A 27,883-nucleotide genomic window follows, 5' to 3' on the forward strand; every position below is an offset into this window, starting at 1 on the left:
AGACTGTAAAATGCTAACATGTTTGCTATAGGGAAGTATTTCTAGACCTCTGAAAGGAGCGGAAATCACTCAAAAATCTTTAGGCTGCAATTAGGGAAATATTGAGTATTATGATGCAATCTAACAGCAACAGGTATCACAAAGAGGAAGAGAAAAATATGATCAAGGAAACGTCTGGATTGCCACGGCAGTGTTTAGTGAGATGGAGGGCTTTAGATAAAATAGCTTTCCCTGACTCTTTCCCATGAAAGAAGACATTTTGAACAAAGGGAAGATAAAGCCTACAGTAGCAGAAGAGATACACTAATTGATCCCATATAAAGAGAATCTCATCAGATTACTTGGGCTGGAAGTCATCAAGATTATGTCCCATTCCCACTGCTCTTTTTTAGAGTCAACCAGGTTTGGGTTGGAAACCTGCCTCTGACATTTATGGGTGTTGGATACAGGATTTAGCTCCCACGACCTCAGTCTTTAGTTCTGTGAAACAAGGATAACAACAAACCTGAGCCTATGAAGTGGATTCTATAAGACAGTACACATAAAATAGGCACAGGGACTGGCACAGAAGAAATTTACAACCAACATTAGTTTTTATGATCTCAGCTATACTTCTAGTATACTCTCCCCTAAAACACACAAACCTCTACTACCTTAAATGTCAAAGAATCCTATTTATTTCCTTAGTTACATGAAACTGGCTGACCTCTTAGAATTCCCTTCACTGATGCCAAAAAAAGACCCCAAATTCAACCAACTTTGCAGACTCCACACTTGGTCCCCTTCCACTGGTGGGGTTTCACTCTTTCAGCCACATCGTTGAGCAGACCTGTCCAAGACGTGTCCAGTGCTTTCCTCAAGCACTAGAGGAGAGAAATGGTAGAGCCTCCATTGCCCCAGAAGCACGTGGGCCCGGCCACCTGCCTACCTGCTCCGCGTGTAGCTCTGCGAGGTGGCAGAGTGCGACAGCAAAGGACTCCGTGTTGTTCTGCTGCACGCCCGCATTCACCGCCTCCAGGCTGTTCATGCTCAGCAACATCTGGGCCTGTTGCAGGGCCATGGTGCTGGGTGGGGAGAGGGAACAGGATTTCCTTTCAGCAGCAGACCTAGCTGCCCTTTGGCCATGCCCATCAGCTATCTTGAGTGGAGGCATAAAGTCAAACACCTCACAGGCTCTGGCTTTCTTGGGAGCAGCTGCCTCCCAGTGCCAGCAACCCTGCCCTCAGGATAAGAAAAGCAGAAAAGCATCCTGGATGTGCAGCGCGAGGAGACACGTAGTGGTTAGGGCACAGCTGGGAGTGCGTGCTCCCAGATCCCCCCGCCCCCACCCCATGGTCCCTGCAGTCATAGTATGTTAATTAGTTTTCACGGGTGAATTCAGACCCGATGCCATCCTGGCACAGGCTGCTCTGGCAATGTAAGCAGTGGCCAGTGTCTGCAGCTGTTTCAGAGCACACCGTGCCAAAAAATTATCTGAAATACAAAAACAAGACTGGTAAAAAAAGGCACTTCCTTTCATTACTGAATTCCTAGAAACAGACTGTCTAAGTGAGGGGTGAGGTAGCAACAGAACTCCAGGATTAAAATCCCGCAACAAAGTTTACTTCCAGGCTAAAAGTGGCTAAATGGGAAAGTACGCAAGAAGCTGAAAATATTCATTCCACAGCAAACACCTCAGTTAACAGAAAAGCAAGTTTCTTTACATAATAGCTTTGGGGTTCAGGTGACACTCAACTAGAGCAACCATGGATCATGCCTGCTATGAACAGGAAGAAAGGTTCCTGTCACAGAGCAGAGGAGCCCGGTGCTTGGAGTCAGATGACATGGGTTTGAGTCCTTTCTCTGTCACTTGTTAACTGCGTTTGCAATCTCGGGTAGATCAGATGTGTGAACCTTGCTTTACTCTCCCAGCATGGAGATCACCCACCCGTTACCTCACAGAGTGGTTGGGAGGAGTAAGAAGGAACATGCATGGGAAAAAACTTTTCAGTCTGTGCAAAATACAAAATGTTTTAGACTATAAAACATTTTGTCTAATCCCCTGCAGGAACAACGTCTGCCCAAGGCGGGTAAATCTTGTCTGTACGGCCTTTCACAGAACCAGTTTGCTAGCTCCTGCTTCTCTCTAAAGGATTTACACCCCCAGGGCCTTGGGAGACCTACCTGCGGCCATACAGCCTCCAGATGGCCGTTTTCTGTGCGATGCTGATATCGATGAGCTCTGACAGGCTGTGTTTCCAGTGCAGGAGGTCGGAGTCCTTTAGGGCATCCATCAGCTTGTTTGCCGTCTTCCCAGCAAAAGCTCTCTGTTGAACAAGGGACTGTATTCCCAGGGAGGCGAGGTACTAAGGGGACAGATATACCCACGACCCAAGATAGAGATTACATGACAGAATTTGTTTTGCTCTTCAGAAATGTGGTGGATTTCACATTTCAGCACATGCACAGTGACAGCACTATTTAAAAGGAAAGTACCTATAACCTGGCCTTAACCCTGATCCATACGAGATGTGTTCCTGAAAAACTGGGTCTGGGAGAGAGGCAGAGGGTACACGGGAAAGAGCCAGCAGGGCTTTAGCATTAGATGGACCTGGACTTAAACACTGCCTCTGCTACTTACTGTGTGACTTAGGGCCAGTCACTTAGCTTCTTAGCTAAGCCTCAGCTTCCTCATCTGTAAAATGGGCATCAAACCTATCATAAAGAATTATCGTAAGGATTACAATGAAATAATAGATGTCAAACAGTGCTGTGCACATATGTAATAGGAGATCAAAAAAGGATGCCTATCATGAGCAACAAAATTATCTTGTCATTAACTTTTGGTGTCATCTTCAAGGATGAAAGCTCAACTAAAAAATGCCAGCTTAAATTCATGGCAAAAATTGTAGTTAAGCCTACACTTAGTTCAAGGAGCCACTTTTGTCATTATAATCAATTCTGTATGTATAAGTTTCTTTCCCAGGTGTGAATCAAAGGACAAGCTACAGATTTGTTTTTTGGTTTTTGGGTGTTTTTTGAGACGGAGTCTTGCTCTGTCACCCAGGCTGGAGTGCGGTGCCGCAATCTTGGCTCACTGCAACCTCCGCCTCCCTGGTTCAAGCAATTCTTCTGCCTCAGCCTCCCAACTAGCTGGGACTACAGGCGCCCGCCACCACACCCGGCTAATTTTTGTATTTTTAGTAGAGACGAGCTTTTACCATACTGGTCAGGCTGGTCTCAAACTCCTGACCTCATGATCCACCCGCCTTGGCCTCCCAAAGTGCTGGGATTACAGGCGTGAGCCACCGCGCCAGGCCCAGATTTTAAAGTGTATACATTAAATTACTACACATAATTACTTTCTATTTTACCAAAGTCTGTCACAAACTTCATAAGACAGAATGCTTAAGCAGTCCCACTGCCTATGGTCTAGTTTTCAATAGGTGTTTCTGAGTGAGAATAAGGTTCTCCAAGCTTGTGCTTCCTTTTTTTTTGAGATGGAATTTCATTCTTGTTGTCCAGGCTGGAGTGCAATGGCGCAATCTCGGCTCACTGCAACCTCCGCCTCCCAGGTTCAAGCGATTCTCCTGCCTCAGCCTCTTAAGTAGCTGGGATCACAGGCATGTTTCACCACACCCGGCTAATTTTGTGTTTTTAGTAGAGACGGGGTTTCACCATGTTGGCCAGGCTGGTCTCGAACTCCTGACCTCAGGTGATCCACCCACCTCAGCCTCCCAAAGTGCTGGGATTACAGGTGTGAGCCACTGCGCCTGGCCAGATAAGTCTTTTCAATGTCCCTCTGTGTATGTCATTGAGGACTATAATTCACGGCCTTCCCTATCACTCAAAACGAGAAAGGACAAATCTGCCTGTCAGGTTTATTGGTTCCTGGCTTTGTTTATTGTTTAAAACAAGGATCAGCAAACTTGTTCTATAAAGGGCCAGAGAGTAAATAATTTCGATTTTTCAGGCCACATTTGGTTTCTGTCACACATTTCTTCTCTGTTGTTCATTTTTTCCCCAATCACTTAAAATTGTAAAATCCACTCAGCCTGAAGCCCCTAAGTAGGCAGAAAGCCAGATTTGGCCTAAGGGCTGGAAAGTTCACCAATCCCTGGTTTAAAAATAAGCCTTTGCTAAAATTTTTCTAAGTGACTATGTGCTAAAATTAATGTTGCTCAATAAACTAAACAACAATCTCTTATCAAATTGGTAAAGGGAATTTCTACAGATGTTATTAGGATACAGGGAACAGAGAAAAACCTACCACACAGAATTTAGTGGTCTGATTAATAATTAAAGTCATATGAAACTGCCAAGAATAAAACCACACTTTGAAACGCATTCTAAATCTATCGCTGGTTAATGACAGAGGTGGGCAGAAAAAGAGACAAAGGCTCGACCATTTATGGAAACAATCTCACAGCACAGAAAGATGAGCCTTACCGGTAACCCAAAATGTACTGCTTTCTTCACAGAATGCTCCAGCAGAACATAGCTATCGGATCTCTTCTGCCCCAGCACATAAAGCCAGCTCTGGCAAGAGAAATCATCAAAATATATCATAACAATGGCAATGGGCTGATGTTCTAGTGAAATATCAATGTGGTCATAAGAAGGAATTTAAAAGGGACAAAATGAATCCTCTCAGATACTCTTTCAAGAAATATCAAGAATCTCAATGAGACCTGTCAAGCATATCAACACCATTAAAGCCAGGCTGAAATAAACGAGTCATTGTTCTGCTTCACCTGCCAGCCACTGAGGGGCAGGTGTTTCAGAAAAAAATCATGAAGCTCCTAGATGGCCTTTAATTGAGAAATAAGATTCTCAGGTGCTTGTCAAGTAGCTTCTGTGTTCCACTTGTGCTTGGTGATTTTGCTATTACAGGACTACATCTCACCCAGTTACTAAGTGTAGCATATAACTTTTGTTAATGCCAGTCCTAAATGTGATAAAGGTTTTTTCTCTTCTTTCATGGCAAGTTGCATTAAACTTTGTAGACCAGATATATGCCAAAAGCAACACAGATGTCATGAATTAAGAAAGATAAGTAAAGCTAGGTTGCCCTTTCTGAATTCCCATGACCACCTAACTTGTTTCCTTTTACTGCTGAAGATCTCTGCTCCAACTGCAAAACAACCCAATTCAAATGGGGCCTTGTGAAGGCCAACTCAACCCGTGAACAAAACTCCCAAGACCAGAGGACGGCCTCACCAAACAATGCTGGAGACACACGTGATCGTTGGACTCCTGGGCAATCCTAATTGCCTCCTGCAGGGCGAGCTCTGCCTGTTGACTAATGACAGACTAAACATTAATATCCCATTAATAATCACAAACATGCATAAGCAACCATAGCAGGAAGTCATGTGTACACAGTCATCCAAGTGCAGGTCTCTGGGTTGGAAGCTGTAACTATTTCTGGGCTTATTCTCTCAGAGGCATGCCCCAACCCCAGCAGCAGAAAACACTGACAGTGGAAATATAGGACATGTCTCTTCTAAGGGGAATTTCTACGAAAAGGGCATAAAGCAAAGACTTTTATCTCTGCTCCTAAGACGTTTATTTTAAAGGTGCACTGCTGAGGGGAAGGGCAAGGAGAGGACATAATATTTTACTTTTCATGGCATTCTCTCCTACATTATTTGAACTTTTTTCTTACTATGTGCATTTGTTACTTTTATCATTTTTCAAAATCACTTTTTTGTTTGTTTTTTAGAGACAGGGTCTCCCTCTGTCACCCACATTGGAGTACAGCAGCGCAATCCTAGCTCACTACAGCCTTGAATTCCTGGGCTCAGGCGATGGACCTCAGCCTCCCGAGTAGCTGGGACTACAGGCACTCACCACCATGCCTGGTAGGCTAATTTTTATTTAAATAGATAAAGAGTCTCACTATGCTCCCCAGGCTGGTAAACTCCTGGCCTCAGGCGATCCTCCTGCCTCAGCCTCCCAAGTGACTGGGACTACAGGCTCACACCACCATGTTCAGCTAATTTTTTTAAAGAGATAAAATCTCACTGTGTTCCCCAGGCTGGTCTCCAATTCCTGGCCTCAAGCGATCCTCCTTCTTTGGCCTCCCAAAGTGCTGGGATTATAGGCATGAGCTATAGTGCCCAGCCCAAAGCTGGTTTTAGAAAGTATTTTGAGGATTCCCACTTCTGTAATATTTTTTTCCTTTAAATGTCTGTTCAAATATTAAGTTGGCAGAGATCAAGGAGGGCTGATCTGCTACTTTTATATTTAAACAGAGATTTACAAATTGAAGGAGTGAGTGATCTATGCATGTATCTGGAGTAAGAGTGTTACTCAGGAAAACAAGAGCAAACAAGAGCACTTTGCCATCACTTTCTAACCTCTTATCTTGGCCTATCACTACCTGAGATATTACAACTATGCTTAGCATTGTTTATTCCCTACCTCCCCTGATATAAGCTCTATAACAGGGTTTTTTTTTTCTTTTTCACTGCTGTATCCCTAGTACCTATAATAGTGCCTAGTACACAGTAAATGCTCAATAAATAACTACAAGGATTTTCAAGAAATCCTTTTAGCTAAGTAACAAAGATTTACACAGGCCCATAGATCCAGGACCAGAAACAAAGAAGGCTGGGCCTGAATAAATCAGGAATTAAGGAAAATGTACACATTAATAAAAATCTACCTTTCTTTTTTTTTTTTGAGACGGAGTCTGGCGCTGTGTCACCCAGGCTGGAGTGCAGTGGCGCGATCTCGGCTCACTGCAAGCTCCGCCTCCCAGGTTCAGGCCATTCTCCTGCCTCAGCCTCCGAGTAGCTGGGACTACAGGCGCCCGCCACCACGCCCGGCTAGTTTTTTGTATTTTTAGTAGAGACGGGGTTTCACCATGTTAGCCAGGATGGTCTCGATCTCCTGACCTCGTGATCCGCCCGCCTCGGCCTCCCAAAGTGCTGGGATTACAGGCTTGAGCCACCGCGCCCGGCCAAAAAATCTACCTTTCCTTGTTTATATTCTGTGCAATTAACTGTCTACCCATTGATAATACTGTAAACATAGACAAATTCTGAGATGGGTGCAGTAGCTCATGCCTGTAATCCCAGCACTTTGGGAGGCCAAGGTTGGAGGATCACTTGAGACCAGGCATTCAAGAACAACCTGGGCAACATAGCGAAACCTCATCTCTATATTTTTACAAATAAAAAGAAGAAATTCTGTTCATCAAAATATTATTTGTGGCTAGGCACAGTGGCTCACGCCTGTAATCCCAGCACTTTGGGAGGCCGAGGCAGGTGGATCACCTGAGGTCAGGAGTTTGAGACCATCCTGACCAATATGGTGAAACCCCATCTCTACTAAAAATATAAAAATTAGCCGGGCGTAGTGGCACGCACCTGTAGTCCCAGCTACTTGGGAGGCTGAGACAGGAGAATTACTTGAATCCAGGTGGCGAGGCTGCAGTTAGTTATTACAAGATATCATGGAATGTCAAAAAAATCATGGAGTTTTTTGGTGCCTTAAACATTTTTGGGTACAACCATCAATCTGATGTTTGAATACCTTTTTTTTTGAGACGGAGTCTTGCTCTGTCACCCAGGCTGGAGTGCAGTGGCCGGATCTCAGCTCACTGCAAGCTCCTCCTCTCGGGTTCACGCCATTCTCCTGCCTCAGCCTCCCAAGTAGCTGGGACTACAGGTGCCCGCCACTTCGCCCGGCTAGTTTTTTGTATTTTTTAGTAGAGACGGGGGTTTCACCGTATTAGCCAGGATGGTCTCGATCTCCTGACCTCATGATCCGCCCGTCTCGGCCTCCCAAAGTGCTGGGATTACAGGCTTGAGCCACCGCGCCCGGCCTTGAATACCCTTAATAACATCTTTGGTCTAGGCCGCTGCACCCCACTGTTGCCTTCCTCAGAGGGTTCAATAAGGGGAAACTGTTTCCTTATAATGAGCAGAAATATTTTGTCCTTTAACTTACACTTACTTACCAGCTCTCAATCTTCTCCCGTAGCCATACCCTCGATCAATCTAAGCTCTTTTCACGTGACCTTTTACTACATAAAGATGTCCAACACATGCTTGGATAAGTCATTTTTCTCCAGGCTAAACAACTCACATCCCTCCCACATTACTTATATGATATGGCTTTGAATGTCTCAACACCCTGAGACTGTTCCCCACACAAGCTTCAGCTTGTCTGTGTCCCTTTTAAAACCTGACAACTGGGTGGGCCCAGTGGTTCATGCTTGTAATCCCAGCACTTTGGAAGGCCAAGGTGGGACGATTGCTTGAAGCCAGGAGTTTGAGACCAGCCTGGGCAACATAGCAAGATCCTATCTCTATGAAAAATAATTAAAAAAAAAAATTAAGGCCGGGTGCAGTGGCTCAAGCCTGTAATCCCAGCACTTTGGGAGGCCGAGACGGGTGGATCACAAGGTCAGGAGATCGAGACCATCCTGGCTAACACGGTGAAACCCTGTCTCTACTAAAAAATACAAAAAACTAGCTGGGCATGGTGGCGGGCACCTGTAGTCCCAGCTACTCGGGAGGCTGAGGCAGGAGAATGGCGTAAACCCAGGAGGCGGAGCTTGCAGTGAGCTGAGATCCGGCCACTGCACTCCAGCCTGAGTGACACAGTGAGACTCCATCTCAAAAAAAAAAAAAAAAAAAAAATTAGCTGGGTATTGTGGTGCATGCCTGTAGTCATAGCTAGGAGGCTGAGAGGGCTTGCTTGCTTGAGCCCAGGAGTTTCAGGTTACAGTTAGCTATGATCACACCACTGCACTCCAGCCTGGGTGACTGAGTGAGACCTTGTCTCTTAAAAAAAAAAAAAAAAAAAACCTGACAACCAGAAATAAAAAGAATTCCCTAGGTGCTGCCTGACACACAGAGAAAGGGATAGACGTCTCCATTATTGAACTGTGGACACTATACTCCCATTAATACACGCTATAGTCTGTATTCAAGGATGCCTATAGCAAACACTACACTTCTCTCAACTGGTAAAAAACCACAGGGCAGGTGGGGGGGCAAAGGGGTCTTTGAATTAGTAATTTCCCACCTTTTGCCATTATTTACATGATTTTATTATTTCCAAGATAGTCTCCATGTTTTGAAAGTTGTTTTATCTACTTAATTCTATTTACTAAAAAATAATTGACCAATTTTCCTATTTCTATTCATTAAAAACACAGGCATGTCGAGGCAACAGTATAAACCAGTGTCACCTGACTGAGCGGCCTGAATTCTATCTGAAAGCAAACGTGACTTTTAGTAAGCCTATGTAGTCTTTCATCCAGTAAAGGCACAACTGCCTTCTGGCTTTTTGAAATACGAAAAATAGCTTCTGCATCCCCATTTTTACCTCCAAAAAATCCTTTAGGGACTCTCTGGCCTAATGACCTAATTTTCTTTCCACTGAACGGCATGTTGTTCTTAGAAGTAATGAAAGAGGCCAGGCACTAAGATGGCAATGTTAAATAGTGACACTAGGGGGCAGACTATTTAGACAGAAGGTTTTCATTAACTTTATTCCAGTGCAAAAAAGGTTCCCTCTATGGAAGTTACTGACTAGTCCACGTTAATGAGTTTCTTTTTCTTCTTTTTAAAAAATACATTTTTAAAAAATACATCACAATTAACATTTCAGAATTCATTTCTTCCATTTCTTTTCCCTTTTCTTTTCTCCACAAAATAGCAAATCTTTTTTTTTTTTTTTTGAGACGGAGTTTCACTGTTGCCCAGGCTAGAGTACAATGGCATGCTCTCGCTCTCAGCTCACTGCAACCTCTGCCTTCTGAGTTCAAGCCATTCTCCTACCTCAGCCTCCTGAGTAGCTGGGACTACAGGCGCCTGCCACCATGCCTGGCTAGTTTTTGTATTTTTAGTAGAGATGGGGTTTCACCATGTTGGCCAGGCTGGTCTTGAACTCCTGACCTCACGTGATCCACCCACCTCGGCCTCCCAAAGTGCTGGGATTACAGATGTGAGCCACCGCGCCCGGCCAAATAGCAGATCTTTTATTGTTATCAGTTTCTTCAATTTGCGCAAGGACGAAAGTCTATAAACTTACTAGTGACCAAAGCGGCAGTGCAGGGCAGCAAGATTCAAAGCGGCGTATCTCAAGCTCCGGCCATAGCCCTCTTCCCCATTACTTTTGCTTTCGGCTCCAGTAAGAATCAGACGATCAAAATAATGAAGGAGACTGTGTGTTGAACTGAAAACATCTTGGACACGGAGGTTGTTTAAGTAGCTGAGATAATGCTAAAACAAGAAATAATCAATGTATTTTAAATGCTGTAACTACATCTTGTGTAAGACAACTGCAGAGAGTTCCACTGGCTACAAACACTAGTGTATACTATACCCTTCTAATAAGATGGTCATAGTTTAGCTTAATCTTCTCCCTAGAGGCAGAATAAAACAGCTTCAAGACACATTCCCCCTAGAGGGAGTCCACAAATTAAAAATGGGAGTTCCATTAGTATTTGTGTCAGTTTTATCTCAAATATACGCCACTATGTCACCGGTCACACGAGTGATAGATGAGAATACTGGGCCTTACCTAGTTCAAATATTGAGGAAAACTTAGAGTTCCGAATTAAAGATCCTAAAACCTGAATTAATATACAAATTATAAAATTAAGTTTTATTAATGTACAAGTTAAAACACACTGAGACTTACTAGCTTACTAAGTTAATTATTTTCTACTTTTTTTTTTTTTTTGAGTCACCGAAACTTTCCTAACAGGCAGATCTCAGTTACTAGGAAGCAAACTAGATATATTTCTACACACAAAGTCAGATGGAAAATCCAAATACTATTTAAGAAAATTTTCCGAGTAAAAAATCCATTAAGGAATGTAATTATTAGAACTTTAAAAATAAACACTGACAAAAGAAGAGAAAGGAAAAGAGCTTTTCAGCCTCAAAACTGTCATTTGGGCTGGGCGCAATGGCTCACGCCTATAATCCCAGCACTTTGGGAGGCTGAGGAGGGTGGATCACCTGAGGTCAGGAGTTCGAGACCAGCCTGGCCAACATGGTGAAACCCCATCTCTTCTAAAAATACAAAAAATGAGCCAGGCATGGTGGCAGGTGCCTGTAATCCCAGCTACTCGGGAGGCTAAGGCAGGAGAATCACTTAGAATCTGGAAGGCAGAGGTTGCAGTGAGCCAAGATCGCACCATTGCATTCCAGCACAGGTGACAGGAGCGAAACTCAGTCTCCAAAAAAAACAAACAAACAAAGTTTTTTGCATCAGTCTAGTATATTATCTCCAGTCTAAACTTTACAACATCAGGGAGATGATGACTGAAAGAGAACATCAAGAGTTTGAAGAAATCGCCTATGGCCCGGGGAGGGAGGGAGGAGCTTTGCGACCTATACCAAGTTGTTTGCCTGCCAAGAACATGATTTCCTTCAAGAACCTGGGCCAATGGGCTGATCCTCATTTGCAAAGCTACTCAATATAAAAAGTAGCCTTGGCTGAGCGCAGTGGCTCACGCCTGTAATCCCAACACTTTGGGAGGCCGAGGCGGGCAGATCATGAGGTCAGGAGATCAAGACCATCCTGGCCAACATGGTGAAACCCTGTCTCTACTAAAAACACAAAAATTAGCTGGGCGTGATGGCACGTGCCTGTAATCCCAGCTACTCAGGAGGCTGAGGCAGGAGAATCGCTTGAACCAGGGAGTCGGAGGTTGCAGTGAGTCAAGATCATGCCACTGCACTTCAGCCTGGCAAGAGTAAGACTCCATTTCCAAAAACAAACAAACAAAAAAGTAGCCTTGTCATTCCTTTCTAACACAGCAACAAATTCTGGGAAAGACTCACCGCTTCAGCAAAATCAGGATTAAATTTCAACAAATTGTTTAACTCCTTCTGCAAGGAAGCTGGAGTGAGGGCCTTAGTCTCATCATTCTTTAGCAAAGAAGCCTGAAATTTAAAAATGATAACTCAGTAGAAAGAAAGGGTCAATAAACATATGAAAAGATATACTAACTAGCATCACCTGATTATTTTCTTTCCTACAGGGGTCCCTTCAGGCTCTGGCCCCTCATCTAGCCAGCCTTGGCTGGTCTCCCCTCACTCTAGGCACACTGAAGGTGGACCCTGCCACATGCTCTCCTCTTGACCATATACGAAAACACTTTCCTCTTCCAGAAACACCAAGCCTCCCACCCATCACTCCCCAGCCATATACTACCCAAGGCTGAGCAAACCCACGCCCACGCCTAGTTCATCCTCCAGGCCACCTGCTTCTGTCACCTTCTAGATGAGGTGAGATCCTAAAAGCCCCTCCATGCTCCCATAAGCCCTCTGCATTTACCTTCCTGTAGCACTATCAAACTATAGTAAAACTGCCAATCTAACCCCATCCCAGATTGTAAGCTCCTTCCAGGCAAGTAACGTGTTTGCTTCTTTTCCAGTGCCTGTATGAGGCCTTATAGGAGCCAGGTGCCTTGCCCCAGCCCTACTTATTTGTTTCATATGGATGATATCAGCAACAATTATATAACATATGTAGAAAGTTAGCTACAAATTAAATGTTTACATTTAACTGGGTTATAGACACTTTACTCCAATTTTACCTAGATGAGTTTTTCTATAAGTAAAGTAATTTCTAAGGGCAGGGTGTGGTAGTTGATGCCTATAATCCCAAAACTCTGGGAGGCAGAGGCTGAGGCAGGAGTATTGCTTGAGCCCAGGAGTTCAAGAACAACCTGGGCAATATACTGAGACCTCATCTCTATTTAAAAATAATTTCTTAAAAAAAATTTTTTTTAAGTAAAACTAATTTCTAATTCCATTGTTAATTTATATCATTATAGAAAATTATTGGCCAGGTGTGGTGGCTCACACTTGTAATCCCAGCACTTTGGGAGGCCAAGGCGGGCAGATCATGAGGTCAGGAGTTGGAGACCAACCTGGCCAACACAGTGAAACCCTGTCTCTACTAAAGATACAAAAAATTAGCCGGGTGTGGTGGCACGCACCTGTAATCCCAGCTACTCGGGAGGCTGAGGCAGGAGAATCACTTGAACCTGGGAGGCAGAGGTTGCAGTGAGCTGAGATCGTGCCACTGCACTCCAGCCTGGGTGACAGGGCAAGACTCAGTCTCAAAAAAAAAAAAAAGAATTATTATGTAGGTGTAGTAGGGGGAAAAATTATTCCAAAAATATAGAAAACCTACAGAAGAAAACAAAAATCTTCTGCAATCCCACTACCAAGAAATAACACTACTAATACTTTAGTGTATATTATCGAGTCTTTGTTCCGTGTGTATGTGTGTAGATATATGTTACATATCATATTCTGATTTTGTTAAAAATATGTGTGTAGGTCAGGCGCGGTGGCTCAAGCCTGTAATCCCAGCACTTTGGGAGGCCGAGATGGGCAGATCATGAGGTCAGGAGATCGAGACTATCCTGGCTAACACGGTGAAACCCCGTCTCTACTAAAAAATACAAAAAACTAGCCGGGCAAGGTGGTGGGCGCCTGTAGTCCCAGCTACTCAGGAGGCTGAGGCAGGAGAATGGGAGGTGCAGTGAGCTTGCAGTGAGTTGAGATTCACACTGCACTCCAGCCTGGGCTATAGAGTGAGACCCGCCTCAAAAAAAAAATGTGTGTATACACATTATATAAATTTACAATACACCCTGTATTGTAAACATATATTGTGTATACACATTATATTTTTAATAAACTCACAATATGTTTACAATACAGAGTGTATTCTAAATTTATATAATGTATACACACACATTATATTTTTTAATAAAAATCAGAATATGATCCTGAAAACTTTTATTTCCGTTCTTTCATTTTATATTGTAAACTTTGTCTCATCATCAAATATGATTTCTTTCTTTTTTCTTTTTTTTTTTTTGAGACAGAGTCTTGCTCTGTCACCAAGGCTGGAGTGCCGTGGCACGATCTTGGCTCACTGCAACCTCTGCCTCTCAGGTTCAAGCGATTCTCTGGCTTCAGCATCCCAAGTAGCTGGGATTACAAGCGTCCACCATCACATCTGGCTGATTTTTTCTATTTTTAGTAGAGATGGTACTTCTCTATGTTGGCCAGGCTGGTCTCAAACTCCTGACCTCAGGTGATCCACCTGCCTCTGCCTCCCAAAGTGCTGAGATTACAGGCGTGAGCCAACGCGCCTGGCCTGAAAATACAATTTCTAAACCAAATCCAAAATCTAAACTTTCACTGTCACATTTATTGTAAATGCTTTTTTCCAAAGTATTAGAGCCCAAGAACACCTTTGCTGTTTGCCTTTTAATTTTTTTAATTTTAATTTAATTTCCTTTTCAGAAGGAGTCTCGCTCTGTCGCCCAGGCTGAAGTGCAGTGGTGAAATCTTGGCTCACCGCAACCTCCGCCTCATGGGTGCAAGTGATTCTTCTGCTTCAGCCTCCAAAGTAGCTGGGACGACAGGCACATGCCACCACACCAGCTAATTTTTGTGTTTTAATAGAGCCGAGATCACACTACTGCACTCCAGCCTGGGCCACAAGAACGACACTCCATCTGGGGAGGGAAAAAAAACAAAACGCTGTGGAAGAAAACAGGTAGGAGAAGATAATTTGACTTTCAGAATAAAAATTGAAAGCATCTCCATATCAGGACTTGTTTTAGCATAATTAACAGGCAAACAGGATGGGTGTGGCGACTCATGACTGTAATCCCAGCAATTTGGGAGGCCAAGGCAGATGGATCATTTGAGGTCAGGAGTTCGAGACCAACCTGACCAACATAGTGAAACCCCCATCAGGAGATCGAGACCACAGTGAAACCCCATCTCTACTAAAAATACAAAAAAAATTAGCCTGGCGCAGTGGCGGGCACCTGTAGTCCCAGCTACTCAGGAGGCTGAGGCAGGAGAATGGCATGAACCCGGGAGACAGAGCTTGCAGTGAGCTGAGATCGTGCCACTGCACTCCAGCCTGGGCGACAGAGCGAGACTCCGTCTCAAAAAAATAAATAAATAGGCTGGGTGCTGTGGCTCACGTCTGTAATCCCAGCACTTAGGGAGGCCGAGACAGGCGGATCACGAGGTCAGGAGATCGAGACCATCCTGGCTAACACTGTGAAACCCCGTCTCTACTAAAAATACAAAAATTAGCCGGGCGCGGTGGCAAGCACCTGTAGTCCCCGCTACTCGGGAGGCTGAGGCAGAAGAATAGCGTGAACCCGGGAGGCAGAGCTTGCAGTGAGTGGAGATCACACCACTGCACTCCAGCCTGGGCGACAGAGTAAGACTCCGTCTCAAAAACATAAATAAATAAAAAATTAAATAAATAAATAAATAAAACAGAAATATTAATTGTAGAATCAAGGTAATAGGTATGGGTAATTACATACACTGCTTTTCAGGCTCTCTTTACGTTTGCAAATGTCTATAATAAAATGTTGAGAGAAGGGAAGCAAGTCTTTTAAACCACAGGGTTTTAGGCTGTTAGTCACATACCATTACTAAATGAACCTTGATTATAACTTTAATAGAAAAATAAAATCACACACAAAATAGGAAGGGGCACAGAGTTACAAGTGCTTCGTTAGTGAAGCAGAGGGGACCAAGAGTAAAGGCTGACACAGATTCACTAACAAACCTATGCACATAACGGGCCTATGCCATGACACACATCACAGGACTAAAACAGAAGTTCATGATAAACTACAGAATTCACATACCTGTTGAGAAAGGAAAAATTCTGCTTGTTTTTGGGACAGAGGCCCACTGCAAGATACCTCCTCTTCTCTGGAAAAAATCAAAAAACAAAAATAGTAAAGAATTATACATAAGTGAAAATGATAACATTTATAAAATCAAATGGATTCTTGTATCAAAAGAGTTCAAAAAATTTAATTCTCTCCTCAGAACTAGGAAAGAAAAACTTAAAAAGTGATGTTGAGATCAATGCAGTGAGCCCAGAAAGAAGCCCTGGCACGCACGGTCAAATGGTTTTTGGCAACAGCGACAAGACCATTTCATAGGGAAAGGACAGCCTTTCCAACCAGTGATGCTGGGAAAACTGCACATCCACATGCAAAGGAATGATGGTGAGTCCTTATCTAATACCATAAACAAAAATTAACTCACAAAGACTCAAAGACCTCAATGTGAGGCCAAAAACTACAAAACTCTTAGAAGATCTTCCTTCCACCTGCTAGTAATAAAAAATAAATAGTACATTTTTAAATTAAAAAAACTAAAAACTCTTAGAAGAAAACATAGAGTAGGCCAAGTGCAGTGGCTCACGCCTGTAATCCCAGCACTTTGGGAGGCCGAGGCAGGTGGATCACAAGGTCAAGAGATCAAGACAATCCTGACTAACATGGTGAAATTCCATCTCTACTAAAATACAAAAAATTAGCCAGGCATGGTGGTGTGTGCTTGTAGTCCCAGCTACTCAGAAGGTTGAGGCAGGAGAATCATTTGAACCTGGGAGGCGGAGGTTGCAGTGAGCCAAGATCACACCACTGCACTCCAGCCTGGCGGCAGAGCAAGACTCCATCTCAAAAAAAAAAAAAAAAGATCACAAAAATTTAAAAAATTGAAATTTTCCTTTAAAAAAGAGTTTAAAAATATACGTAAGAACACCCTATAAAATAAAAAGGTTCTCTAACAAAGTAATTTCTTTTTAGACAAAGAATTATAATCATTAGTTAGATTTAAATTTAAAGAATACATTTCAGGCTGGGCACGATGGCTCACGCCTGTAATCCCAGCACTTTGGGAGGCCAAGATGGGCGGATCACGAGGTCAGGAGATCAAGACCATCCTGGCTAACATGGTGAAACCCTGTCTCTATTAAAAATACAAAAAACTGGCCGGGTGCAGTGGCTCAAGCCTGTAATCCCAGCACTTTGGGAGGCCGAGACGGGTGGATCACGAGGTCAGGAGATCGAGACCATCCTGGCTAACACGGTGAAACCCCATCTCTACTAAAAAATACAAAAAACTAGCCAGGCGAGGTGGCGGGCACCTGTAGTCCCAGCTACTCAGGAGGCTGAGGCAGGGGAATGGCGTGAACCCGGGAGGCGGAGCTTGCAGTGAGCCAAGATCGCACCACTGCACTCCAGCCTGGGCAACGAGGCGAAATCCGTCCTCGAAAAAAAAAAAAAAAAAACTAGCCAGGCGAGGTGGCGGGCACCTGTAGTCCCAGCTACTCAGGAGGCTGAGGCAGGGGAATGGCGTGAACCCGGGAGGCGGAGCTTGCAGTGAACTGAGATAGCACCACTGCACTCCAGCCTAGGCGACAGAGTGAGACTCCGTCTCAAAAAAAAAAAAGAAAACGTTTCTTCAATTTTCATGATTAAATTCAGTTTACTAAATATGCACAATTTTCTGAAACCATGTACCTTTACAGTAAATATATTAGATTATACATAAATGACTTCTTGGAATAAGATAAAAACAAAAAGATGGAGTTAGACCTAAATAAATCAAGTTAATTTGAGAGAAAACCAATCCAAATAAGAAAAGTCTGAATTTTAACATTTCTGCAGAAGTGACACTTTGCTACTTTAAGCATATAAAGTAGCTAGAAAAAGGATAACACTGTAGCCTATAAGCATTTCTGAGGAGAAATAACTAAAAGAAAGTAGAGAATAATAACAGTTAACATTTCTAGGCATAGTTCTGAAAACTTTGTATGAATTGATCATTTAATTCTGGAACCCTCTGGGGAAGTGGTATGAGCCCCATTTTGCAGATAAAGAGCTCAAAGCACAGAAAGGGTGAGTAACTTGCCCAAGGTCTCACAGACCAAAGGCAGAGGAGCAGCAGGCAAACCTGTGGGTCTGACTGTAGAGCCAGACTCTTAACCACACACTATGTTGTCTTTCCACCAGACAAGAAGCATTTGTCAGGAAATGAGTTTTGGGGAGCAGTTAATGGTACTATTATCCTCTTGCTCCCAATGTGTGCTGAACAAATCATGTAACAGTACAAAAACTACTCATAGAAAGTGCGATAAGCATTCCCCATTTATAAACAACGTCACCCCCTGCCACCCTGGGGATTACGGTAGCCTAACAACCTACAATGCAGTAAATGATAAGCTCCCAGTAAATGATAAGGTCCCCTGACCACCTCCTTAGGGCAGGAGGCGCTTACTTCTCTCAGAGCTCTGGACACTGTATCTGTTTACTTGTCAGCCTTCCTCACCAGACCACAAGCTCTTTGACACCAGGGAATATGAAATACATATCTTTTTGCCTGCAAGTACAAGTAGTTTATTTGGAAGCAATCCCAGATAATAGTAGTTGGGGAAGGAGAAGTAAAACAGCAAAAGAAAGGACAGTTAATACAAAGTGTGTTACCGGGCCAGTTACCAGTACGGGTGATAGACTTATTGATTCATCCAACATTCAGGTGCAGAACACATTCTATGAGTCAGGCACTCTATTAAGCACTGGGGAAATGTGATGAAACGAGACAGAGAAGGGTCTCAGTTCTCAAGGGGTGAAGAGGCAGGGGAAACAGATAAGCAAGCAAGCTTCAGAAGGTTACTTAGTGATCAGAGGTATGGAGGAATAAAGAAATACAAAGTATTTGGGGCTGAGTGCAGTGGCTCATGCCTGTAATCCCAGCATTTTGGGAGGCCAAGGCGAGTGGACTGCCTGAGATCAGGAGTTTGAGACCAGCCTGGCCAACACGGTGAAACTCTGTCTCTACTAAAAATACAAAAATATTAGCAGGTATGGTGGCAGGCACCTGTAATCCCAGCTACATGGGAGGCGGAGGTAAGAGAATCGCTTGAACCCAGGAGGTGGAGGTTGCAGTGAGTCAATAGCGCACCACTGCACTCCAGGCTGGGCGACAGCGAGACTCAAACTCAAAAAAAAAAAAGAAAGAAAAAGCAAGTATTTGGGATAGGGGCTACCTCGTGCTCAGGGAGGCCTGTCTGAGGAAACTTGAGCTGAGATCTGAACGGTGAAAGGGAGCACACGAGGTGAAAAGCCACGGAAGAGCATTCCAGGCAACCTGAGGCAGAAACTGACTGGAGTAGTCAGGAAACTGAAGGAGAGCCAGAGCAGTCACGATGCTGAGAGGGAAGGGAAAGTAAAGAGAAAGAGGTCAGGGAAGATCATCGGGCCGGGTTATACAGGCACTGAAGCCATGGTAAGCTCAGACTCCTCTGTAAGTTCCAAAGGGTTTGGGCAGAAAAGTGCTGGGATTTGATTAATATTCTTAGGGGCTTCCCCGGATGCTGCCTGAAGAACAGATGTAGGGAGACAGGAGTTAAGTCAAGAAGAAAACTGAAGCTAGTGCAGATTTGGTGAGCAGATTTGGTAGAGGTTTGGTGCTTAGACTCCACGGGTAGCAGTGGCCGTGCAATAAGTGAACAAGTTCCAAACACAGCAAGGAGGAAGGACTGACTGGATCTGCTGAGGGACTGGGGTGAAGGGCACGGAGGAATCAAGGACACTACTGGATTTTGGGCTTGGCCAACTAGGTGAGTAACTTCCTTACAACAGCTTCCTTAGAGACTAGACCTTAGGAGGCATTCAGTAAATTTTCACTGAATTAATCAATTGTTACTTCACTCTGATTTAACGAACAATACCAGTCAGGGACCCAGCAGAAAGCAAAGAACACATTCGAATTGAGTAGTCTGAGAAGAGTTTAACAAAAGATCACTTTACAAAAGTAGGGGAAAGGACAGAGAAGTCATAAGAGACAACATAGTCCCCCGCACTGGTAACAGTGGGAACCTTTCACCTGGGGCCGACAAACACTTGCTCCTAGTGACCGAACCCGCTGAAGGAGTGCAGAAAGGGCAACCTGACGGAAGCTGTGACCCTACAGCCAGCTCCCCAGGACCCCCAAGGAATCCACACTCCACCTTATTCTCCCTGGCCCTTGGGATTTCCTGCCAGTGACTCCCATTGGCCAATCACAAGTCAGAGGGCAAGGGACCCACTGGTGCAGCCTTTATCAGTTAACTTCCCAGATCTGGAGGGGTAAAAAGAGCATAAGGCAGCACATGAACTCTACATGAACAAGGACTTACTGCACTTAAAAATTATACTATTTCGCAGAAAAAGGATCCCTGTCAGAAAAAGCCAAATTACCTTACAGATACATCAAGTTCTTCTTTTTCCATTTTTCTTTCACCCTCATCTCTACTGGTCAGTTCCATATCAGCATCCTCCACTGTCTTTTTCTCACCATTCTGGAAGTACTGCTGAAGGGCAGTGTACAGTTTAAACACTTGGCTGAAAGAAAGCTTACTGTAGGCCAAGATCATGTGACGCAGAAACAAACCTACAAAATAAGACCAGAGACAAAGGGAAAGCATTAACTGACATCCAGGCTACACAACGGCAACTCCACAGCGGCAACAACTGTTTGCTGCAATTCTTCCTTCAGAAGAATAAGAAAGAGACACTTGCAGTTGCCATTCCCTCCTCCTGGAATGTTCTTCCCCAGTCCTTTACAAAGCTGGTTTCTTCTTATACAGGGCTCAATCTACCCACCCCACCTCCACCTGAAGGCTTCCATTTTACTTTCTTCATGGCTGTTACATTATCTGAAATGATATTTATGTGTTTACTTTTACCAACTGGCTACCCCAACCAGAGGTAATCTCCATAAGAGGAAATTCCATGTCTATCTTACACGTCCAGAGCCTGGCACATAGGAAGAGATAGAGAAACAGCTCACGCTGAATAACATAAAAATTACCATGCAAAAAAGCCAGAGGGATAGAGCATGGGATAAAGCTAATAGAGAAGCATCAAAGAAACACCATGTATGCCCTCACTTTGCATACTGTATCAGTAATGTATTTTTACTTACCTCTCTTCATAAGTCTGGGCTGGTGACCCTCACTCACAGATGGACCATGCAGGCAAGTGATCCAGAAGACTGTGAGAGAAAGAGCTGGGAACCCCCAAAAACCCCAGGACCAGGCTCTGACTCTTACTATTGTAGACAAAACAGAAGGTGCTTTTCCACAGTTAATGATTTAAATATAGATCAAAACAGCAAGGCAATAAATACAAACTGCAACACCTCCAACATCCCCACTGAGTCTGTTCACAGATATAGCAGAGCAATGACAGACATGACTTAGAAAGCTGCTCACTTCAATGAAAATACTCTCTGCTCTTCTTAGAAGAGTTTCATACCTACTACACTTGTTTTGTGAACCTCTGGCTCAGTTCCAGAGAAAGAATCTGAAAGGTCATCAAAAAATTGTTCCATATCCTTCAACTCGCCTTCAGCCATCAGTTTGATTCTGAATGAGAAAATCGAGGTGCATATTTTAGAAAGGCCCTTTGAACAACTTCTCTCGTTTCATATTCCTCAATTATCTCGAATAATGTAGTTTACAGGCAATTCAGAGATTTGTATAAAATGGTGGCTCATAAAACAAACTTCATGATTCAAAATGTTACTCCCATATTTAGGAAAAGTATCATTGTTGTTTTCTTGATCATAAAATTTGTCAAACTATCACATCAACCAGTAAAAATGCAATTATCCGCAGTGACTGAAAAGAATAAGATGGGTAAAGAATTATAAAATTTGGGGAAAAAAGCTATAAAACAGTATGTTTAATGTTATCAATTTTTCAGCCAAGTGCGGTGGCTCACACTTGCAATCCCAGCACTTTGCGAGGTAGATGTGGACGGATTGCTTAAGCCCAGGAGTTCAAGACCAGCCTAGGCAACACAGCAAAACCCCATCTCTACTAAAACTACAAAAAATTAGCCAGGTTTGGTGGTGTATGCTTGTAGTCCCAGCTACTCGGGAGTCTGAGGTGGGAAGATCACCTGAAGTCAGGAAGTCCAGGCTGCGGTGAGCCCTGATTGTGCCACTGTACTCCAGCCTGGGCAACAGAGTGAAACCCTGTCTCCAAAAAAAAAAGCTATCCATTTTTCAACAACAACAAAAAAAACCCAAGTAAAAGTTCTTGGGAAAACAACCTAGAATAATAAAGGTATCTTTTTAAAAGAATTAACTACCACATACCCTTTTGTGATTTTCGTCTACCTTGACACCTTTTCATATATAAAGAAGAAAATGAAGTTTACCTGATCTGCACTGAATTTGCCAGTTGTGGACAAGATTCTTCAATTAACTTGTAAAGTTTTGACAGTGTAATATCTGGGCCCTGTGTAAAGGGGAGATAGGGAGGTATGGATACATTTTAAAGAGCTGGAGACTGATAAAGAATTGCAAACATAAATTCATTTATCAACCCCTCTGCTTTAATAATCACTCCAAATATGCAAATAAGGATTTTTCTATGTACCTAAAACACTAAAGTAATATTTCACATTTGCATACCATTTTTGTCTAGTCAGTGGAATGGTTTAAAATAGAAAAAAAACACAGGATTTATAGTCTGAGGATCCACTGTTCCTTCCTTCTTAATTTTGTAACCATGGCGAAATTGTGACCTCTGAGCCCTAGTTTCCTTCATCAACAAAATGGAGATAATAATATCTCCCTTGTTTTTGGCAAAGATTAAATAAGATAATACGAAGTGCTTTGTAAACTGGAAAACACTAAACAAATACTATTTTTCACAAACATAATCTCATTTGATCTTCTCCCAAACCTTGTAACATAGGCAGACATACTATGCGCTGAAGTCTATAAAGAGTACCACGAGAGGCCAGGTGCAGTGACTCACGCCTATAATCTCAACATTTTGGGAGGCCAAAGCGGGTGGATCACCTGAGGTCAGGAGTTCAAGACCAGCCTGGACAACATGGCAAAACCCCGTCTCTACTAAAAACACAAAAATTAGCCAGGTATGGTGGCACACACCTGTAGTCCCAGCTACTACTTGGGAGGCTTAGGCAGGAGAATGGCTTGAACCTGGGAGAAAGAAGTTGCAGTGAGCCAAGATCATGCCACTGCACTCCAACCTGGGCAACAGAGCAAGACTCCGCCTCCAAAAAAAAAAAAAAAGAGTACCATGAGGAACAAGAGTATGCAACCTCAGCTACCAAGAAGATTACAGTCTAGTTGAGATTTAAAACTAAATACAGAATCTTTTTCAGAGAATAAGGTGACTGCATATATGCCAACTTTAGATGCGGATAACCCAGCAATTGCACTTCTAGGGGAGTTATTTTGGCATGCATTGTTTGAAATGAAGAGAAACTGAAAAGAGCCTGTAAGTCCAATAGAGACTTAATTTATAATACAGAGTTGAATTATGTTGCTTTTCTTACTGTGAAATATAATGCAGCCATTAAAAAGATCATTCAGGGCCTGGCGCAGTGGCTCATGCCTATAATACCAGTGCCTTGGGAGGCTGAAGCAGGCAGATTACTAGAGGTCAGGAGTTCAAGACCAGCCTGGCCAACATGGTGAAACTCCATGCCCAGGCTGCTCTTGAACTACTAGGCTCAAGTGATCCTCCTACCTCGGCCTCCCAAAGTCTAGGCACCCAGCCAAAAATTAACTAATTTAAGAAGTCAAACAGTTAGTAAAGGAGTTGAGGTCTGGCTGGAATGCTACTACATGAACTCTACATACATTTTGATTAAAACTGTACAGCAGGGGGCCAGGTGTGGTGGCTCATGCCTATAATCTCAGCACTTTGGGAAGCTGAGGCAGGTGGATCCCTTGAGCCCAGGAGTTCAGGACTAGCCTGAGCAACATAGGGAGACCTCATCTCTACTAAAATTTAAAAATTAGCCAGGCATGGTGGCAGGTGCCTGCAGTCCCAGCTACTTAGGAGACTGAGGTAGGAGGACAGCTTGGAGTTCAAAGGGAAAAATGCTGCAAGCTATGATCACGCCACGGCACTCCAGCCCAGATGACTGAGGGAGTGAGATCTCACCACCTTAAAATTTTAAAACACAGGCCATGCTGTGGCTCAAGCCTAATCCCAGCACTTTGGGAGGCCAAGGCAGGCGGACCACTCTAGGTCAGGAGATCGAGACTATCCTGGCTAACACGGTGAAACCCCTACTCTACTAAAAAAAATACAAAATTAGTAGGGCGCCATGATGGGCACTCCAGTCCCAGCGCCACTCGGGAGGCTGAGGCAGAGAATGGCAGAACCCGGAAGCGGAGATTGCAGTGAGCCGAGATTGTGTCACTGCACTCCGGCCTGGGCGACAGAGCGAGACTTGGTCTCAATTTAAAAAAAAAAATTAATTAAAAAAATAAATTTAAAAATAAAAAATTAAATAACTGTATAGTAGTTAGCCAGTTTAAAAACCAGAAAGGAGAATTCTAAACAGCAAAAAACAGCATGAGCAGGAAGGTGAGAGTTAAGAGACCAGAATCACTGTTTTTTTCTTTCTTTTTTTTTTTTTTGAGACAGATGCCCAGGTTGGAGTGCAGTGATACAATCTCGGCTCACTGCAACCTCTGCCTCCTGGGTTCAAATGATTCTTCTGCCTCAGCCTCCCGAGTAGCTGGGACTACAGGTGCACACCACAGTGCCCAGATAATTTTTTTGTATTTTTAGCAGAGATGGGGTTTCACCATGTTGGCTAGGCTGGTCTCGAACTCCTGACTTCAAGTGATTCGCCCACCTCAGCCTCCCAAAGTGCTGGGATTACAGGTATAAGCCATCGCATTCGGCCTTTTATTTACCAAAATTTTAGTATCCTAACTTTAACAATGGAGGGAAATGCATTTATAATAATAGCAAACGTGGCTAGCCCTGGGAGCTATAAGTTATAAAGACGCGCCTTTTATTTAACTGGGTAAGTCTCTTAACCGTGGTGTCCTCAGTTCTCCCCTCCTCCCATTCCCCTCACCCACAAATACAAGTGATAATTTTTTTTAAATCCTTTATAAACTATACTAAGGAATATAAATGCAACTCTAGGTACTAATTTTATTAAGTTTATCTCTTAAGATCCCATAATATGGAGGCCCAGGAACCCAGATCTGTTTCTGCCATCAGTATTACTCAACAGAGAATGCTTATCCATCAAGACACAGCTTCACACTTTCTGTAAGAAATCCTTGGGCCAGGCGCAGTGGCTCATGCCTGTAATTCCAGCACTTTGGGAGAGGCCGAGGCGGTCGGATCACGAGGTCCGGAGATCGGGACCACCCTGGCTAACACAGGTGAAACTCATTCTACTAAAAATACTGAAAAAATTCGCTGGGCATGGTGGCGGGAGCTCAGTCCCAGCTACTCAGGAGGCTGAGGCAGGAGAATGATGGAACCTGAAGCCGGAGCTTGCAGTGAGCCGAGACTCACACCACTGCACTCCAGCCTGGGCAACAGAGCGAGACTCCGTTTCAAAAAAAAAAAAAAAAAAAGCGTCTCCATTCACCTCAGTGCACTCATTTCACCTCCTTAATGCATTTCACACTCTTACAAAAACTACTTAGACTTTTCAGAGGCTTCGAACAAAATGGCTAAACAAAAACAGAACTAAGTACTGCGTTCGTGGAGGTTACTGTCTAATGGGGGAGAAGGCTGTCAATCATGAAACCATGAATATAAATCGAAATGCCACAACTGCTATAAGGGAAGATATATGCCCTATGTGAACACACTAAAATGAAAATACTAGTAACACTGAGCATTTATTACATATAGTAACAGTTTCTACTACTGTTCCCATTTTACAGACAGAAAACTGAGATCCAAATGAATTAAGGAACTTAAGTATCTGAGCTAGACCTGTGTCTGCAAAATGAAATAACACATGACAACTGGGCGCAGTGACTCACACTTGTAATCCCAGTACTCTGGGAGACCAGGCGGGAGGATCGTTTGAGTCCAGGAGTTCAAGACCAGCTTGGGTAATATGGCAAAACCCTGTCTCTACAAAAAAATATTTTAAAAATTAAGGCCGGGCGCGGTGGCTCAAGCCTGTAATCCCAGCACTTTGGGAGGCCGAGACGGGCGGATCATGAGGTCAGGAGATCGAGACCATCCTGGCTAACACGGTGAAACCCCGTCTCTACTGAAAAATACAAAAACTAGCCATGAGGTGGCGGAAAAGTCTGTAGTCCCAGCTACTGAGGTTGAGGCAGGAGAATACGTGAACCTGGGAGGTGGAACTTGCAGTGAGCTGAGATCCGGCCACTGCACTCCAGCCTGGGCGACAGAGCAAGACTCCGTCTAAAAAAAAAAAAAAAAAAAAAAAAATTAGCTGGGCGTGGTGGCCCGCTCCTGTACTCCCAGCTGCTTGGGAGGCTGAGGTGGAGGATCACTTGAGCCTGAGAGGTCAAGGCTGCAGTGAGCCGAGATCACACTACTGCACTCCAGCCTGGGCGACAAAGCGAGACCCTGTCTCAAAAAATAACTTAAAACAAATTTTAAGCGAAGTGCTTGGCACACAGTTAAGTATTCAATCAATGCTCGTCCTTGGCTTTACGCCTTTTTTTTTTTTTTTTTCCTGAAATGGAGTCTTGCACTGTCGCCCAAGCTGGCGACATCTCGCCAAGTGGCGCGATCTCGGCTCACTGCAACTTGCGCCCCCCAGGTTCTAGCGATCTCTGCTGCCTCAGCCTCCCGAGTAGCTGAGATTACAGGTGCCCGCCACCACATCCGGCTAATTTTTTGTGTTTTTAGTAGAGATGGGGTTTCACTACGTTGGTCAGGCTGGTCTCTGAACTCCTAACCTCGTGATCCACCCGCCTGGCCCTCCCAAAGTGCTGGGATTACAGGCGTGAGCCACCGCGCCCGGCCCGGTTTTATGGCATTTTTACTATTTATTACGGTCCTCTAGGACAGGGAGCCTGTATGACTTATCCCTGTGTCTCCAACGCTCCATTTTACAGAAGACACAGGATCTGAGATTCTAACTCTCAGCTAATAAATACTGGAGCCAGACATGAACTTGCAAAAATAAATAAATGCATGCAAAGCGCCTGGCCCACCGTAAACGCTCAGTACGCGTTAGCTAGCGGTAGTAGCTATCTTTATTTCTTCACGTTCCTCCAGGCAGGGTGAGTATCTGATAGACACACGTGTCTTCAAGCCCAGGGTTCCGCACAGAGCAGATGCTCAGTGAAAGTTTGCTGCACGAACAGGAGCCAGCGGTCGCCTCTCACCTGCAGCAGGGGCAGGAGCAGCTGGTTGAGCCTCCGCCGCTCCATGAGGCTGACGGCGCCCTCGCCTGTGCGGCTCATCTCGTTCAGCAGCACCAGCACAGCGATCTTGTACGGCGTCACCCAGTCCTTGATGCCGAACACATTGGCGTGCACCACCCCATTGGTCATCATGGGATTGAAGTAGAGGCTCTCGTGGACGCTGGCCATGGCGGCCCGAGACTAAGTCCCGGGCCCGCGGCGCGCTGCCGCCAGTTTTCACCACAGGGCACAACACTACCGGGTCTACATCTCCGCCCGCCCCCACAGTATCCCAGGAAACAGGCATCCGCGTGCTCGCGGCATGTTGTTAACCAATCAGAGCAGTCGATCAGTGCACATGGGATGGCCTCAGCCAATCAGAATGTACAAGAGTGCGGCGCAGGTTGCACCCAAAGACTGATTCCCTACAGAAACTCTTGCCGAGTGGGAGCAGGTTCCCAGGCGACGTGGACAGGGATAGGATGGAAGGCAAAGTCGATGCTTGGGGTCGGGGCCGAAGGAACTGAGGAGCTCCCCATGTGGTTTTGTTGTTGTTGTTGAGACGATATCTCGCTGTTTCCAAGGGTGGAGGGCAGTGGTTATTCATAGGCGCCATCAAAGAAGTACTGCACCCTTCCAAATCCTGGGCTCGAGCGATCCTGCCGCCTCACCCTCCCGAGCTGCTGGGACTACAGGCATCGCGCCTGGCTTGTTCTTGTAATTTGAAAATAGTTCAAATTCAATGTTTAAATGATTGTTTAAAAGTCACGAAATTAAATTTACACCGTTAAAGTATGTATTTAATTCATTATGTTACTTTTAAACTCAAATGTTTAGGAGTTTCATTTAACTCTGTCTTTTTAAAGATAGAAACATGAGATTTTTCTTAA

The 27,883-nt window shown here is 44.1% G+C and overlaps 1 protein-coding gene across 5 annotated transcripts in view; it reads right to left on the reverse strand.

Moving 5' to 3' along the window:
• ANAPC5 (anaphase promoting complex subunit 5) overlaps positions 1 to 27,299 on the reverse strand; it is a 46,142-nt gene extending 18,843 nt beyond the window's left edge. Inside the window, exons 1-11 of one of the 5 annotated variants that reach the window (XM_017946253.3) lie at positions 26,976 to 27,299; positions 22,019 to 22,098; positions 21,110 to 21,219; positions 20,051 to 20,243; positions 15,662 to 15,728; positions 11,796 to 11,897; positions 10,033 to 10,223; positions 5,200 to 5,281; positions 4,429 to 4,518; positions 2,164 to 2,345; positions 929 to 1,064 (exon numbers count right to left, since the gene is read on the reverse strand). In XM_017946253.3, coding sequence (XP_017801742.1) covers positions 929 to 1,064; positions 2,164 to 2,345; positions 4,429 to 4,518; positions 5,200 to 5,281; positions 10,033 to 10,223; positions 11,796 to 11,897; positions 15,662 to 15,728; positions 20,051 to 20,243; positions 21,110 to 21,219; positions 22,019 to 22,098; positions 26,976 to 27,182 — 1,440 coding nt within the window. In that variant the 5' untranslated portion in view covers positions 27,183 to 27,299. The other 4 variants (XM_009181858.4, XM_021923036.2, XM_003907285.5 and 1 more) reach the window with 4 other exon arrangements.
• Between the last annotated feature and the right edge of the window lie 584 nt (positions 27,300 to 27,883).

This window comes from Papio anubis, chromosome 9, assembly GCF_008728515.1.
Source record: "Papio anubis isolate 15944 chromosome 9, Panubis1.0, whole genome shotgun sequence".
Classification (NCBI taxonomy): Eukaryota; Metazoa; Chordata; class Mammalia; order Primates; family Cercopithecidae; genus Papio; species Papio anubis.